Source organism: Balearica regulorum, chromosome 3 (assembly GCF_011004875.1).
Source record: "Balearica regulorum gibbericeps isolate bBalReg1 chromosome 3, bBalReg1.pri, whole genome shotgun sequence".
NCBI lineage: Eukaryota > Metazoa > Chordata > Aves > Gruiformes > Gruidae > Balearica > Balearica regulorum.
In genome coordinates this window covers 82511950-82528447 of record NC_046186.1, presented here as the reverse complement: position 1 = coordinate 82528447, position 16498 = coordinate 82511950, and the positions used below count along the sequence as shown (strand labels likewise).

The 16498-nt window shown below is 41.8% G+C and overlaps 1 protein-coding gene across 2 annotated transcripts in view; it reads right to left on the bottom strand.

The window, feature by feature from the left end:
* The window catches only part of MAP3K21 (mitogen-activated protein kinase kinase kinase 21), a 40441-nt gene extending 24439 nt beyond the window's left edge, over positions 1–16002 (bottom strand). For both annotated transcript variants that reach the window (XM_075748688.1, XM_075748689.1), the window contains exon 1: positions 15048–16002. In XM_075748688.1, coding sequence (XP_075604803.1) covers positions 15048–15780 — 733 coding nt within the window. In that variant the 5' untranslated portion in view covers positions 15781–16002. The remainder of the gene's footprint in view (positions 1–15047) is intronic.
* Between the last annotated feature and the right edge of the window lie 496 nt (positions 16003–16498).

Sequence of the window (16498 nt, the reverse complement as noted above, 5' to 3'; positions counted from 1 at the left end):
GACAGTAATTAAAGACATCAAGGCACAGAAAAACCAGCAAAATCACAGCAGAGTTACATTACAAATAGCTCACCTCACACTAATCCCATTTTATCCCAAAAGATAGTGATAAGGTAGCAGACCTGAGCATATGTGAGTACTTTTTAGGTAGTTTAATCATACAGACAGAATAAGGATTAATCAAAGAATTCCGTAAGGCAGTTGTATAAAGGAAAAATCTTGGGAGACAACTGATCAAGATAAAGAAGAATCATCACTGGTGTTTACTAGGAAGCAGGTTTGTTTCACATGCTGATTCACAATCAGAGTCAAAATACAAAGTGCATTTCAAGAACTGATTGCACAGTCAGATGATACTGCCCACTCTCAGGAAGAACAGATGATCATACTAGAAAACATGCAAAGTTGGAAAGGATCAATCAAAATCTACAGCTATAAAGCAGAGGTGAAGGAAGAAGAAAAGGCTGGGTATTCTGGCTAACAGAAGGAAAATCAAAACAGCAGCTACACGTAGTTGTGCAAGGAGCTCCTGCAATTCTAAAAAGCACTAAAAAAGGGGTTTCTTCAGTAGGAACAGGGAAGTATCAATAGAATTGTACAAAACATCAGACCTCATATGAAATACTGGATGACCAGAACTGCACATACATGTTCAACAACAGGAACTGAAGCAGACACAGAAAATAGAAGTAGAATAGTTAGCATGCTGTAATGTCTTTTATTTAGAGCTTGTCCTTTTTTGCTAGGCTAAACAAAGGTTGAGAGAAGTAATGAGAACAGAAGTTAGCCATATCTAGAAACAGGATGCAGACCTACAGCACTGGTGCTCTTACCGGTACAATATTCTCCTAGGTGCCCTGGCTGATCCATCTTACAGGCATGATTGTGATTAAACTCGGTTCTAGATCTGGAGCTACCAGGGTGGGGAGAGAGTCATATCAGATTTCAAGATATTGCCTCTTTTCTCCCATCCCCCTTCTGGCTCTCTGCTGCAGTGTAAAGCACAGTTTACTCCTCAAAAAAGTCACAAGATGCAACATACACTCAAACCTAATGTTTCCTGAAATAGCAATGCCATTAATCTTTCCTGCTTTCTGCATTATCATAGTTACAGCTGGAGTCTTTTTCTACTAATCTTATGGTATACTGCAAGTATTTTATGGTGTAACAGTATGCAGATAAGATATTCTGCACACTTTTAAAACCAAAATCTATCACACAGTTGCCCAAAACTGCAATGGAACTGGACCTGCTGAGCCAGCCAGTACTTCCCAAGTCCACGTTCCTCTAATTAAAACAGAGCCAGCAACATCTCTCTGCCAAACCACTACTGTTCCCATACAAGCTCTTCTTAGTCAGGAAAGGCACAGAATTTAGGCTTCAAAAGGAGGCAGAAGTCCCAGTAAAATACCACCCAAAAGCTCCCAATCCACCCTCCTTTCCTATGCCGTCGCCCTTCCACCACTCCATCTCCAAACTCTCCCCTCTGGCAGTGATACTTGCTTTGAGCTACTGAGAGCAAAAGGTAAGAGATGACTGCAGCAGCTCAGGTTAGAGATGCACAGTGGCAGTCCAGGTCTGGCCAGATGTGGACAAGAGCTGCCTTCTCTGCTCCATTCTCTGTTCTTGTGAGCCTGGGTTGAAATATTATTGGGTGGGGGGAAGACAGACAGACAGAAAGACAGACGGAGCAAAAGCTATGGGCAGATAGGCAGTAACCAGTCAAGAAATAATAGAAAAGAGCACATTTAGACAAATCAGACTCCTGGGGTGCATGCCTGCTCTACCAAATTCAGACAGGTCCAGAACTACGCTCCCAGTGCTACCTTCAGGACTAAGCTAAAAGTCTAGAGAGGAACTGAAAGCATTCGTCTAAATTGCAAGCATTTTGTTTAAAGCATAATTTTAAATAAAAGACTCACATTCTTGCCTCAGCTTCTCTCCTTTCCATTTCTTAAAATTCACGTAGCTTAAGAAACAGTATTTACAGCATGTGTGAGGGAAGCCTTGACAGATCTTTTAGTTGACAGCACGCCCAGGAAACCTCCACCTAGCACTAGCTCTTCAATGCTACTCTTCTAATGCAGGATATTTCCTACAGTCCCCCTTTGCTTTTTGTTACTAAAAATTATAGATTCTATTTCTCCAACCATATCTATCTCCAAGTCCCCATTTAATACAATATTTCATTTGATAAGTTTCTTGAAATCCAAAGACTTTGTAAAGTTAAAATCAGTTTTATTTCATAATGCATTCCAGCACTTTCAGGTGACCATTTGCAGTTATTAGCCTTTTAAATCAATTGAATAAACAAGGTATTCTGAGAGAAGTAAAGACAAAGGATTGAACACCTTTTTAATAGTTTAGATGTACTGAATTCAAACTATCTTTTAATGCTTAAATTTTAAAAATAACCTGAAATACTCAAGTCCTTTTTATCCCTCCTATCCTCTTTATACCTTCTATTAGACCCCTGTATATTCTCTATTTTGTTGCTACTAAAAATAAAATGTTAAGCAACCATAATTTCTAAAGTTAGTTATTTGCCACCAACTACTTCTTGCTACTTTATCTACAGTTTGCTAAATAGCTGACTATTGTGGTTTTCACAAATACGAGCTATTTAATAGCATAGCTATTTAAGTTACTATGACTATAGGTAAGACTGCCTACATGCCCACTACATTTACCACCACTGATAAAGTAATTCTTCGAGAATACCAGAAAGAAGAGAAAGACATTATACTATATACCTCTACTTGCAAATAGAGATTGTCCAGACAATGCTGCTACTGTCGTACATCCCCCTCCACACCTAGTCAGATCCCTCTCCAACTGTTTGCAAGTGAATCTGGTTCCTGTTAATTCACTAAATCAACATGCAACAAAACCAGCAGAGCAACCTTGTATCTTTACCTGGGAACTAACAGAAAAAAAAAATCTTATTAAACATTGCATATTCAGGTAATGAAACACAATACCTTGTCAGTATTGAGACCCACCTCCATTATTTGGAGCTGTTGTTTGGTTCTGACTGTAATTAGAAATTAACATTTCGTTCAACACTGCTTATAGAAGCCATGCCCAGTTTTTAAACTGCAAATTAACTACCACAGTGAAAAAATTAAGCATTTAAACCACAAATTAACTACCACAGTGAAAACATTAAGTGATCAGGACATCTTCAATACATACAAAAGATGATACATTTGCCTATGCAGCACTGCTTCTTAAATACCTTGACTTTTCTCCTATGGGTTCTGAGGATAAAACTGTTATCTCTGTAGCCAGTATCCATCAGATTGTGATTGTCTCACTAGATTAAGTTTAGAGCTCACCACCAGCAAGGGAATTTCATCCTTTAAACACCACTTACATATGCAGGGGGTTCTCTACTTTTTATTATAGGGATATTGTGCTCCTCCATCATCTACGTCCCTTTACAGAAGGAATATAATCATTTCTTAATTTTCACACTAAATTGAAAACAACAGTTTGTTCTTAAATGTATTTGTCCAAAACCATCTAGCTTAAAAAAAAAATAAAAAGAATCCTATCTCACAGGAGCCAACATATGTTAAAAAAAAAAAATCCCAAACAAAGCGTTCCCAATTGGAAAGCCAAAACAAGACAAGACTTGACACAAAAAGTCCTTGACAGCATGAATTGACAAATACAGACTAACCCCATTAAAAAAAAAAAACACATCCCACGGTGGGACATGTGGCACAAGAAAACCACCAAAGCATGAGAATGAAAGGGAGTCACCTGGCTTTCAGGAGGAAATGAAGAGAAAAGAGAGAAAGAGGAATGAGAGATTTCAACAGCTTCAACACACCTTGCATCACCATTTTTTGGTTCCCCTTCACTTTAATAACCATTATTAAAGCAACTTTGGGCAAATGGAAACTTGAGAGAAAGAAGCAGTTTTAACAAGTTATTGGCACAGGCTGCAAATGCTGTGAGTTACTTTATTGTCTGCCATTTGTGCTTCACTTGCTGTTCAGGTAGTTCTGTAATGCCAAACAGAAATTTCTATTGTGCCATAAGATGAAGTACCACAGGTAACAAGCATTTTTAATTAGACATTCAAATAATAATAATTTAAACAGTAAATCATCAGAAAATTCTGAAGAATGCAGGACTTGTATACTACACCAGCAAAAAAATCAAAAGCAGACTGTACACTAAACATTCTCAAGTTTGCTGTTTAATAAAATATTAAGCTTAGTTCTCCTATTTAAATCTACATTTAAGAAAAGTTACCTCATTACAGCAATTCCTCCATAATTTTACAATTATATGGAAATCAGTCAACACAAACTTAGCTTTAAAACTCAAAACACTCTGTTTTGTGGCATCTACCAGGAACTTCCCGACTTATGTGAAACAGCAATTACTTTCTTTTAAGCTCTTGCTTGCTATTAATTTTTAAAAGACAGTTATGCAATAAAAACAGTGACTAAAATACAGGTAGATTAGAAAGAAATGCTAAGAACACATAATAATAGTTAGGTGGTGAATCAGTCATTCCTAAGATATTCTTCTAGTTTCAAACTGTACAGAACGAAGTGGCTGTGTATCCATTCCTTAAAAGAACACCACCTTTGTTATGAAATTTATTTTTTTAAAGTAACTTCTTATTAAAAAAAAAAAAAAAAAGGCAAGGTAAACTAAAGCTATTATATTCAAACTGCAAAAGGAGTTTTAGCCAAGATATAATGCATCAGGTACAGTTTCCTCCAACAGAAACTGTCAGAAAACGTATTAGTCACTTCCCTAACACCAAATTCAAGACCTGGTCATCTCCTTCAAAACAAAGTAAATAAATATATGCCATACAACATACAGAATTCACCGGGGCAATGCAGCTGAGGTTTATAATCTCACAAATGGCATCCAGGGGCAAGAGCTGACAGAGGTTACCTTCCTTCAGAACTAACAAATTAACTCATCTATCATTAGTTAAATCACTTTTTCAAGATTTAATTGAAAAAACAAGACTATTTCATTCAAATTTGTTTAGGATTTACAGGGGTTTAACTAAATAGAACATGACTTGATGCAATTTGATATTTCAAGCTAATCAGAAGAATCCACAGCTTCTGAATACAAGTATTTACATAGTTGCCATACTTTTCCCGATTGTAACACATCACACTCAGCAATTATGTACTTCCTGGTTGCTTTATTTTTTGTGAACTATATCAAGGTGCATTTGGTGTGCTGAATATTTAATGCACAAAAAACCCCACTTCTAAATTAAAGAAAGTTTAGGAAAATTTAATATATACACATACATAAAAAAATAAAACCACATTCTACCTTTAAAGGTGACTTACTAACCAAACTGAAGTATAAGGGCATAGGCTGATGTCACAACCAAGACTGTAAGAGCTTGCTGTCACCAGAACACTTATCTTAATCTCCTCTTCAGTTATAGCCCCTCATCCTCACAGCTTTCCCCCCTTTCTGCACTGAGTCTAGCAACTGGGTAGTCTTGGGAGACTCAGCTAGCCAGATAGGTCAGGAGGAAATTAAGCCTGCAAATGAAACAACTTAGAGCAGTTTCCTGCTGGATCCCTCAGCTGACTTAACCCAGGCCTACTGAGTGTGCAGGCAGAGGTGAGTAGATTCTGCTGACACACGGGAGGTGGGAGAACCTGTGCCTGGAGGTGGGTGGGGAAGCCTCCTCGCAGCTAGCTGCTAAATGAAGCCACACATCACCTGCTGTAGTAAGTGAGAAGCCAAGCAACATTTCAGAATTAATAGATCTGACACTTTTACATCCAGTTTTAGTCAGAGATGTAAAGATAGAATCGAGCTCTACTACTTTTTTCCATTACAAAATCATCTTTGATGAAATTTACTATTGAAAAGAAGCAGTTGACTAAGCTGAAGACAAAAAAAATTTCTCCATCCCTTTGAAGATGCCTACTGCTATGAATCCAAACTCTGGTTGTAGATGCTTGGTCAAGTTCAGTCATTGAGTTCCCTTAGAAACTCATCAGTTAACATGAAACTCCATCAATATAAGTTCTATGAGGAATTTTAATAGGTTACACTCCATAAAGAATACTGACTTAGGTTGTCAGTTTCTTTTATACAGAATATTTGAAACTGTCTTACTGCTTTAAAACCAAATTTGCCAAACAACCTGTTCCAAAACAAAGCAGGGAAAAAAAAAACCCAAACAAAAAACCTAAAAAACCACACACACACACACAAAAAACCCCAAACCAACCAAAAAACTCAAACCAGACTGAATTTTTGAGCTCACTTTTTTTTTTAAATACAAAACTTGGGAAGAAAAAAAAATCAAACATTTTAATATATTCTATTTGGTAGAAGGATTCCTGTGTTTCATCTTTGTAGTTTCTTCAGTAGCTGAAGCCCCCTCAGGACTGTGGATTTCCAAGAACTCTAATCATCTTTAACAGCAAAGGCAAAATGATTATTTTTAAATGAGAACTCTGCAAACTTGGCAGCACTCTCTCTTGGGAGGAGAAAATGGAAGGAAAAACCTGCTTTTTGACTCAATAATTAGCATAACATTCAGTAATGAGTTAAAAAGTACTTTTTTTTTTCCTTTTTACATAACACATGAGGAAATACACACAATTAGAGTCAGGAAGAACAGTGGCATCTAATCGTAATGGAAAAGAAAATCATAAAACTGTCTAAACTTTTAGAACTAAAATATAACCATTTCCAAGGGTTAATTTGTCCCATAATGAACCACAGAAAAGAAGCAGTTACTCCTGCATTTTTGAGAGGGAGGGCCTGCTTATCAGCTCCAAGTTAATAGCACACCTGCCAAAACACAGATTTTAGTCACTATGAAGAGAACAAAGCATGATTACATAGCCAACACTGGCATGTCTAGGACTGATTTAACTGGAGCTATGACACCACCCCCCACTCCCCCCCAAAAAAAGGTTAAACTTGGCAGAAAGCTCCAAGAAGGAAGAATACTTCTGTGGTGACATATATAACAAATACATAACTTTTCCATCTTACCATATATAACCCAGGACTTTAAGATGCAGTATGTGGGTCAAAATTTAAACATCCAGTTATTTTCAGTTACTGATCTGAGGTAAACTCTCAGTAACACCATCAAGCAAGGCAAAAACAGTGAAATTAGTTTTAAACTGTCAATCCAGGAATGTAAATTTATGACACCAGTTGTTATTTTGGTACTGCTACTATAGACAGACATTTCATATTTAATACATTTTATCTATTTTTTAATAAATGTATATATAATCTGTATTTTTGCTTACTTCAATGCCATAATTTTGCCTCTAACAAAAAAACCACAAACCAATAAAACACACAAAACTAATCAAAGCTCTAGAATAATAATAAATAAAAATCACCTCACTTTTTGGAAGCATTATTACTGAAGGTCATTGGGATGAATTTCAATGCTTTAAATTTTAATAGATTATCAGAAATAAAAAGTCAAGGACAGAAATCACCCATGCCACAAACACTCCTTGCAAATGTTCATTGTACAAGGCCATCATGTTTCAGAACTTGAAACACCAAAGCACATTTAGAAGAAAGTTTATATTTAGTGATAAGAAAACTTACAGGCTGCAAACAAAAAGCCATTCTCTTCTAAGGTCAAAGAAACCACAAAACAGCATTCAACATCCAAATACAGTTCAATAATGTCTTACTTCTCTATTCTTTTGAGGTTGCAGGACATAACTTTTGTAATGGAACTTTTAATATTTGGAAGAGAGTCCAAAGATATACAGCGTGCTTGCAGTCCCAATAGGGGGAAAAAATAATCTAACTGAAAACTCAATTAGATTTCAATTTTTTCTAATGCTAGGCTAACACTACCAATGCCCAAATCCCAATTCCAGTTTGCATTCTGTTAAGTACAATACCTCATTTCACAAGTGTTATGGTCAGCAGTCAAACATTTCTCACTGTTTAAGGGAATGAACTAAATTGTCTAAGTATGTTATCAGCTAATGGAAGGTGTTTAGCTGCCTGTTTTCCCATTCACTTCTACGGAAATGGGTTGCTCAGTGCAATTTTCAGAGGTAGGTAGGTATGTGACCATATCCTTAGGGCACCAGCTTTTAAAAAAAAAAAAAAATCAAGCCAAGTAACACTTGAAATCTTCTCTGATATACAAATATTACAAACACTCTAATCCAAAGTCCTACACTTCAGTTTATAATGCTACCCCAAAACAAAACTCTTTTTCAGAAAAGACGGTCAGCAAATGTGACATACAGACTAGAACGTCAGTCCCCATGTCGAACATGAAGAGGTCACCAGAAACCTGCTAGGAAAGAGTCCAACATGGAGCAGGAAAAAAAAGAAAAAAACTTCCAACAGCTCTAAACCAGATCACTTGCCTTACAATGACAGAGAGAACAAAGACAGGGAGAGGAGAAAGACATGAAGAACCAATTAAGATCCAGAAAAAGATCAAAGTAGCATTATTCTTGAATTAATAACCCTACCTGTTAAAGATGCAGACTCTTAACACCAAATAAGGAACAACTCTACACTTGTCAGATGGCCATAGTTGGGGAAACAGTAAAATTGAAGTCTGTATTAAAAATGAGATATAAATAGGGGTATTAAAAGTTCTTGGGTTTTTAATTATATTACATTTAGCTAGTGTTTCAGCCTAGAAACTTGTCTTCAGCATTAAGGACTATATGCAAATATACTTGAACCTTGTTAACTTTGAGGGGATTTGTTCTAAATTAATGAGCATTTTTTTTCTTCCACCTGTTAATGTCCAGATTTGAGATACAGGAAAACATCAAACAGTAGCAAATTTGGAAGACAGTAGATTGAGGTCAAATAAATGGTTATTGCAGTTAAGTCTTCATCTACAAATAGAATAACTGCTGGATGATACCCCTCCTCTGAAAGCTTAAGCACAAATGAATATTGTGCTATAGAATAGTAGTTCACAAAATTTAATTTGACAGATATTGTATTAAAATCATTAAGTTCCTGAATATTAATTTTAAATGCTGAACCACATCCTTCAACTGGAACTTAGCCTCTATGACATTTTAGCACTAATTATTTCTACTGCAGATTGAGACAACTGCAGCACTCAAAATCATTCTTTCTTGAATTCCAGCATCCCTTCCTTTCTTACAACAGATTTGTATCCAGCAAGTAAATATATCAAGTGAATATAAAATGGGCATAACACAAAACATTTCCTTTGATGAACTGGAAAAGGATACACTACAGCTCAAGGCTGCTAAGCATTTGCTGCTCCCACAGAATCTAACCAGCCTTCAGGGTCTCTAAAAAAATAAAGTCCCTATCTACATAGGCTAAGCACACATCAAATAATGAAACAAATTACTGGGAGCAATGTTTTATGAAACAAAGTAGAACATTTTCAAGTGACATAACTATACTCAAAAGAAAAACTCATTAGAATTCAATGGCATATTAACTTTTAATAGACCATTGATGAAATTCTGCAATCCTACCACAGTTTGCATGAGGGTGGTTTGATTTTGATTTTTGGTCTGTTTGGGTTTTTTTAAAAAACACTTAAGTGGACAAGGTTATTAAAATTAGAGCTCCTTCCTGCTATACATTTCCAGATGCTTCAGGATGTACAATCAGTTCTTATGTTGTAATGCAGCAGCATTATCTTTACAGCAAAGCACAAGGTAGGACTACTGCCACTCAGAGATGGGATAGGAAGCTGGTGTACCTGGAACAGTTTCTAGCTTTGTGCAATTTAAGTAATTAAGAACAGTCAAAGCATTTAAGTGCCATGACTTCCTATATGAATACACCATGGAAAACTACAGCATAAGAATTTTAAACTGCTAAATAACCTCTGGCCCCACTATTTTATCTGACTGACATTAATCAAAGCGATACCATGTTCTCAGAGATACGGTTTCTATGGGTTTCATGAAAGTCAGCTGCCTTATGGAAGAGGAACTGCAGTTAGTTCTGCCAGAAGAAAGTGTTCATTCCTCTCCAGACCTCAGAGAATCCAGCCAGTAGGAGCCTAGCAGCTAGCCAGGCAACACAAGCAGTTTCAAACCAATCACAGCGTATGCAGCCTGCTACAGCAGGTGCCAGGAGCCACCCAGCACTGGAGGTGGGCACCCTGGGACAGCCAGGCTGAGTCCAGTGGGGACACCGAGCACGTGGAAGGGAACAGAAGAGCAGAAGTTCCACGAATGAGCGTGCCACAAGAAGGAGAGGGAGACGCAGAATACATGCCAGTAGAAAATCAGGTTTTTTAGTTTTGTTACAATAGAACAGGTGAGCGGTAACTGGCAACAGTGCTATTGACAGAAACAACTCCAAGTTTCACTGCCATTAGAGGACATCTTGGAACTTTATTTCCAGACAAAGACAGTTAGGTCGAAGCTCAAATCTGCTGAAAAACCTTCTCTCTTCTCCTTCAAAACTACCACAGACAATTGTAATATAATTTCATTTTTCATTTTCTTGGTAACTGTACATTAGAAGATACTGAATTTCCAAGCATTTAGTAACATCTAAGCAATCCTTACAGCTCTACCTGCGATGTGAGCGAGTCTTCCGTTTTCAAAACGGAGCCAACAGACAAATTATGCACCCCAGTGATTTCAGAATAAATAAAATCAGTTCAGGAGATGGCAGATGATAGGCTTAAATCTAGTTTCTTTCTCTCCCTGAACAGCTAGCCTAAAGTTGCTAGGTGGAGAAGTTAGAGGGAAAGTAGGTTTTATGAGTTCTTGAAAACATATCCATCTTACTATAAAGGTGTTTAACAGCATAACTTGAGCAATTCTGCTACAAATAACCTGTAAGGGCAAAGAACTGGACATAATTTGTTCTTGCTTTTCTCAAACTCTGGGACACCTTCCCTCATCAAAAGCAACTGATTGAACAGTTCTGTCAAATCACACTTCTTTTTGAGGTTTTAAAATCAAATTATTTCTATTTTCTGACTGTTTTTCATAAGACTAGTTTGAAGAATGCCATGCTAAAGTGGATTGTCCAATCGCAGTTTCGCTGTTCTCTTCAGATTTCAAGTATTGCTGTCATTAGCATTGTCACATCCATGGCCTTATTCAACAATCCTTGAAACTCAAGCTGTCCTTGATGATTTCAAAAAGTAACATAAACTCAACACACTTCAGAGAGCCAAGGGCTGCAAAGGATCCTGGGATGTCAGAGGAGCTGGCGAAAGGAAAGCCATAGCAAACTGAACCCTACTCACATATCCATCTACAACAAATGAATACAGAGTACTTTATCAGGATTGTGTTAGTACACATAATCTGTACAGAATCAACTTTGTGCTTTACTTTGTATTCATGGATGGGTCTATGCTGTAAGCAAGATATTCTAAATGTTTTGTAACGTTTCCTACAAGTATGCAAAGCTACTGCAGTAGAGATAAAGTGCATTTTTTTAAGACAGAAGTACTGCACAGTCTGAAATCAATCCCAGAAATACAAACCTCTGCTTTCTCTACACTAGACTTCAGAAAGCAAAAACCTTACGTACTCTATCTGAACATATTACTAGCTTTCTTCAGAATACTAAAAAGGAATCAGGAAAGACTGCATTGAGCCCTTAAAAAACCACAGGTCTCCTAACTAATGGGGTGTTCTTGCCCAGAAGAAAAAAGTTGCCCTTTCAAAGAGTCAGCAAAACAGCTGAGATGTGCTAAAAAGACACATGTAACTATTAGTGTCCAGTCTTGTAGATGAATTCCTGGTTTTTATTTTCAGTAAAATTTAACTTTTTCATAATCAGCTGGCATGCTTAATCAAGATTAAGTTTGTGCCCAGGAGATAACGTTAAGAATGTTCAAGTATTTTCACAATTTTTAAGATATCTGCTTTTCAATAAAAGTATCGTTTAATTCAGAATTCCTTGACTATCCCCGATGGTTTGAAAAACTTCAAATTTTCTTTCAAATTTTTTCTTCAAATTTTAGATAAGTAAAGTCCACCTCTTAATCCTTAATTTTAGATTATCTCCTTAATCTGTAAAGTATATCTAAGAACCTAAGAACTGCTTATGAGGAAGTTATTCTCAAAATAGACTATGCTCTTTTTCAGAGAAACTTCTCCCCACACCACCTGCACAAGGTTTTACAAAGCACCAATGATTTACAAATCAACATTAGAGGCCACGGTTACTAAGTCTCATTTTATCACACATATCTAAAGCTAAAAGTGTTCTTTACACCTTTGTTTTGTCTACTTCTGAATAACCTTTAAATATTAAGTTTATTTTACATGGACTCAAGAATTGAAGAAACTCTGCTACCAACAAAATTCAAGAGTTAGCCCTTACTTCCTTGTTCAGCCCTCACAACTAAGTTTGTTAGTTTTTTTTCCCCAATATAGAAAACATTTGCATATCTATTTACTTCCCTTTTCTTGCTTTGGCAGAAAGAAAAAGCCTTTTTCCATCTCCCAAAAGGAGCCCAAGGAAACTTGTGCATACACACCTAAGATGGTCATTGCTGTGGCTGCTCTCATGGATCTTCTTTTTGTGGCAGCTTCTCTCCAGTCATGCCAATTTGGCATCAGCAAAACAACATTAGATATGCTGTCCCATAGATCCCAAAACTGGGATAAATAAACTCCATAAAACTGCTTGGAGAGAAACAACACACTTGCCTTTGAGATGCTTGCTTTGCCTATCGCCCGCCAACCACAAGCCCAGACATATATCCTCTCTGGATCAAATATACTGGTGGAAGGGGCTCCCTTCCCCTGGGTGCAAAAATGAGTTCCTGCCTATTTGCTAGGAAAACAGTTTGTGGAACATTCCTTACTATGCCATGTGAAGGATAGTCATTTTTCTACTTTGTTGTCCAAAGAAGAAAAATTCCTCCTTAACTAAAATAACTAAGCTAGCACAAATCCGATACACATTTGTATACTACCTAGAGCTGCTTAATGGAGAGCACTGAACCACCACCATTAGCAGTCCATGGAAAGCAGTGATGAGCAGATGAGGAATGGGACCCTGTCTGCAGCTAGAGCCACTGCTGAACTGTTACTATCCACACTAAGCAAGTCAATCAGTCAACCCTGGCAGCTTTCCACTCCCACTGTGGAAGACTGGAAAAGACTATAGTAAAAGAATGAAGTGAAATCTTCGATGAATGGATGAGTTAACAGAACAGGGGATACTGTCATGACTTGCAGTCATTCTAAATTCACATTGTCGAACTTAACTTCTGCAGCATATTGTACCACTAGCACACCATTGTCTTCCAATGTTATCCTTTAGTTGGATGATCAAGAGACATAATTCTATTTAGCATATTCAATACTGTCTTCAAGGTTCACTAAGATTAAGAAATATAGGTGAGAAAATCAAGTGGCTAAAGTTAAGCGTATGTGCAACAGGAGTTAATAACAAAAGCAGTGAACAGGCACATACGCTGAGGTTATAACCAAAAGCATATTTCTAAAATGTTCTGCCATTATTCACATACACAGAGATGATGATGGGAATCAGTTCACAGCAGCCACCAACTCAGCTCTAGGTGCTATGCTAAACCACAGGGTTATGAATTCATTTCAGATACGGTATTTGCCACTGTCACGTTAGGAGGCTAGTGTGCAGCAGCCCAATTTGTCTAAGGAAAGCTACTAAACACTCAAGGTACAGCAGCTAGCTCTGAACAGAGCAGCAAACTAGGAGGCCGCAAGCTGCGTACAGACAACTTACTAGAAATTAAGGTGCTGGCCATGACGCTAAAGGTACGTTCCAAGAGTTCATCATCTTGTGCTACAAACAGAATCACAAACATAGCTGAGCTATGTCCTTTCTTTATCAAATAGTGAAAGTATTCTCAGGAACAGTCCCATGACTGAGCCTTGTCTTAACAACCCATGCATGATGACCTTCAAGACATGCTGCAAAGGCCTTTTAAACAAAGTGTTTCAAACTTGAATGAAGCTTTTTTTATTTCTACTGGACTACTTAAGGACTCCTAACTGGAAAGAAAGAGTAGCATATTGCTGCACATTTGGCACATGCAAACAAGAAGGAAAGAAAGTCTAGATGGCTTCAGACATTTATGGAAGCACATAGATTTTCACTTTCAGGTCACTAATTCAGAACACAACTATAAAGACAAGTCATAAACACCTCTATTCTAGTAAGCCAGCCTTCCAACACCACAACTGCCAAAATCTTTGATGCTCTTGTATCAACAGATGGACCAAGGATCCATTAAGCACGAATCGAGCAACTCCCTCGCTCTTTCAGATGCTTTTCTCCATGCCAACGGCTGAAAGCAAATCTGACAACTGCACAAGAGTTTCTACTGTTTTTAAGTTACCGTCTTTTCTGTCTCAATGTTCCTTAAGCGGGTAAATTTTAGCAATGCTAAACGCATGCAGTGAAAACAGAAACACGTATGATTGTTTGGCAGTGAAACAGAAGTGATACCCTTAATTAAACTTTTCCTTTACAAGGCACTTGGTTTAGTGTAACTTTTAAAAGCTAGGATTACACAATGCCTCAGAGTAAAAGAAGTCTTGTGGATTTGCAATCGTGGCTGCGCGCAAGTTTTTATCATGCTTCATTTTTAAGTGAGCTCTCGTCCGAAAGGTCAGGACTTTGCTCCGGGTGCGTTGCAGGTAAACCGCCTTCACTCCACCTTTCCACAACGACTCCGTAACCAGCTCACAGCCACGGCAACTAACCTGCCGCCGGCCCAAGCTTCTGGCAGAGGGTGCCCAAGCCGCCCAAGTTGCGACACCCATCTCCCGGTGAAACAGGACTCCCGGACCGTGCCGGTCCAGGCCTAGCCGCCCGTTTCTTGAGCGAGCCACCCGCCGCCGGGCCGCCACCTCGCCGCGGCCACGACAACGGCCACCGCCGCCACGCCCGGACCCCGCCGGGCCCAAACAGCCCCTCGCCGGGCAGCCTGAGGCGGGCGCCGGCGCAGAGCTGCAGCCCGGCCGCGGCAGAGGGACAGGGAGCCCCTCACCGCTGCCCCCGCCGGCCCGAAGGCCCCTCCTCACCCCCCAACCCCCACGGTCGGGACTCACTGTTGCTCGACTTGAGGTCTCGGTGCAGGATGGGGACGATGGCCTCTTCGTGCAGGTAGAGCATACCGCGGGCGATCTGCACCGCCCAGTTCACCAGGATGTGCGGGGGGATGCGGCGGCCCCCGCGGGCGGCCCCGGCCCCGGGGGCGGCGGCAGCGGCCAGGGCCCTGTTGAGGGATCCGCCGCGGGCGAACTCCATGACGAGGCAGAGGTTGGGCTCCCGCAGGCAGACCCCGAGCAGGGCGATGATGTTGGGGTGTCTCAGCATGGAGAAGAGCTTGGCCTCCTGCCGCACGCTCTCCGCCGTGGCCGTGATGTCCTCGTCGGGGTCCTGCCGCGCCGCCTTCACGGCCACCTCGCGGCCCCGCCAGGTGGCCCGGTACACCTTCCCAAAGCCCCCCACGCCGATGATCTCCTGCAGCTCCAGGTGCTGGAAGTCGATTTCCGTCAGGCTCCCCGCGGGGTCCCCCCGCCCGCCACCACCTCCCGCCGCCCCGCCGTGGGGCTGGCAGGTCACGTAGTTGGCGGGGAAGATGCCGAGACGGTGGCGGATCTTCCCCGCCCACCAGCCGTCGTCGCCGGACACGGCCGCGTCCTGCGACAGCACCTCCACCACGTCCCCCCGCCGCAGGCTCAGCTCGTCCTCGCCGCTCGCCTCGTAGTCGTACAGCGCCGTCCACAGCGGGCACGCGCTCCCGCCGGCGGCCGCCGCCCCGGCGCCCGGCAGAGCCATGGCAGCGACCTCAGCCCCGGCGGCCGCCAGCGCCGCCGACGCGGGGGCGCCCGCCCAGCCGCATCCTCACCTGCCGCTGCCGCCGCCGCCGCCGAGCGGGAGCCGCGGGAGGGGGAGGGGCGGGGGCGCCGAGCAGGGGGAAGGGGCGGGGCCCGGGGAATGGGCGTGGCGTGGCCCGCCCGGCCCGGTCGCCGCCGCCGGGCTCCGGCAGGTAGGGCGCAAGCGCGCGCGGGGAAGGCGGAGAAGGGAGTGGCGGTGCCCCGCGACCTCCCTCCCGCCTCCGCGCCCTGCCCCCGGGGATTGGCCGCCGGCCGTCACGTGGGGCCGAGCGCTGGCGGCGGGGGCCGGCGGGCGCGGGCACCTACCTGCCTACGCGCCCGCCCGCCCACGCGCGCAGACTGGCAGGCTCCGCCGCCGCGGGGGCGGGGCGCGGCTGAGGCGCTCGCAACGGTCCCGCCCGGCCAGGGGAGGAGGCGGTGTAACGGCACCCCCGGGCCCACCCCGCTGCGCGCTGAAGGGGCCCGGTCAGGCCCCGCGCGGAACTGGGGAGAGTGTCAGGGAGGAGCCCGTGGGCCCCCGGGCGGGCCGCGGCGCTCCGTGAGGTGGCAGCGGCGTCTCAGTGCAGGCCGCCCTCAGGCGCTCGCCCCGACCTGCCTTGCTCCTCGGGGGGCGGCAGAGCAGGCCGAGGGTTTGTGCCTCCGCCGGCAGCTTCCCCTCT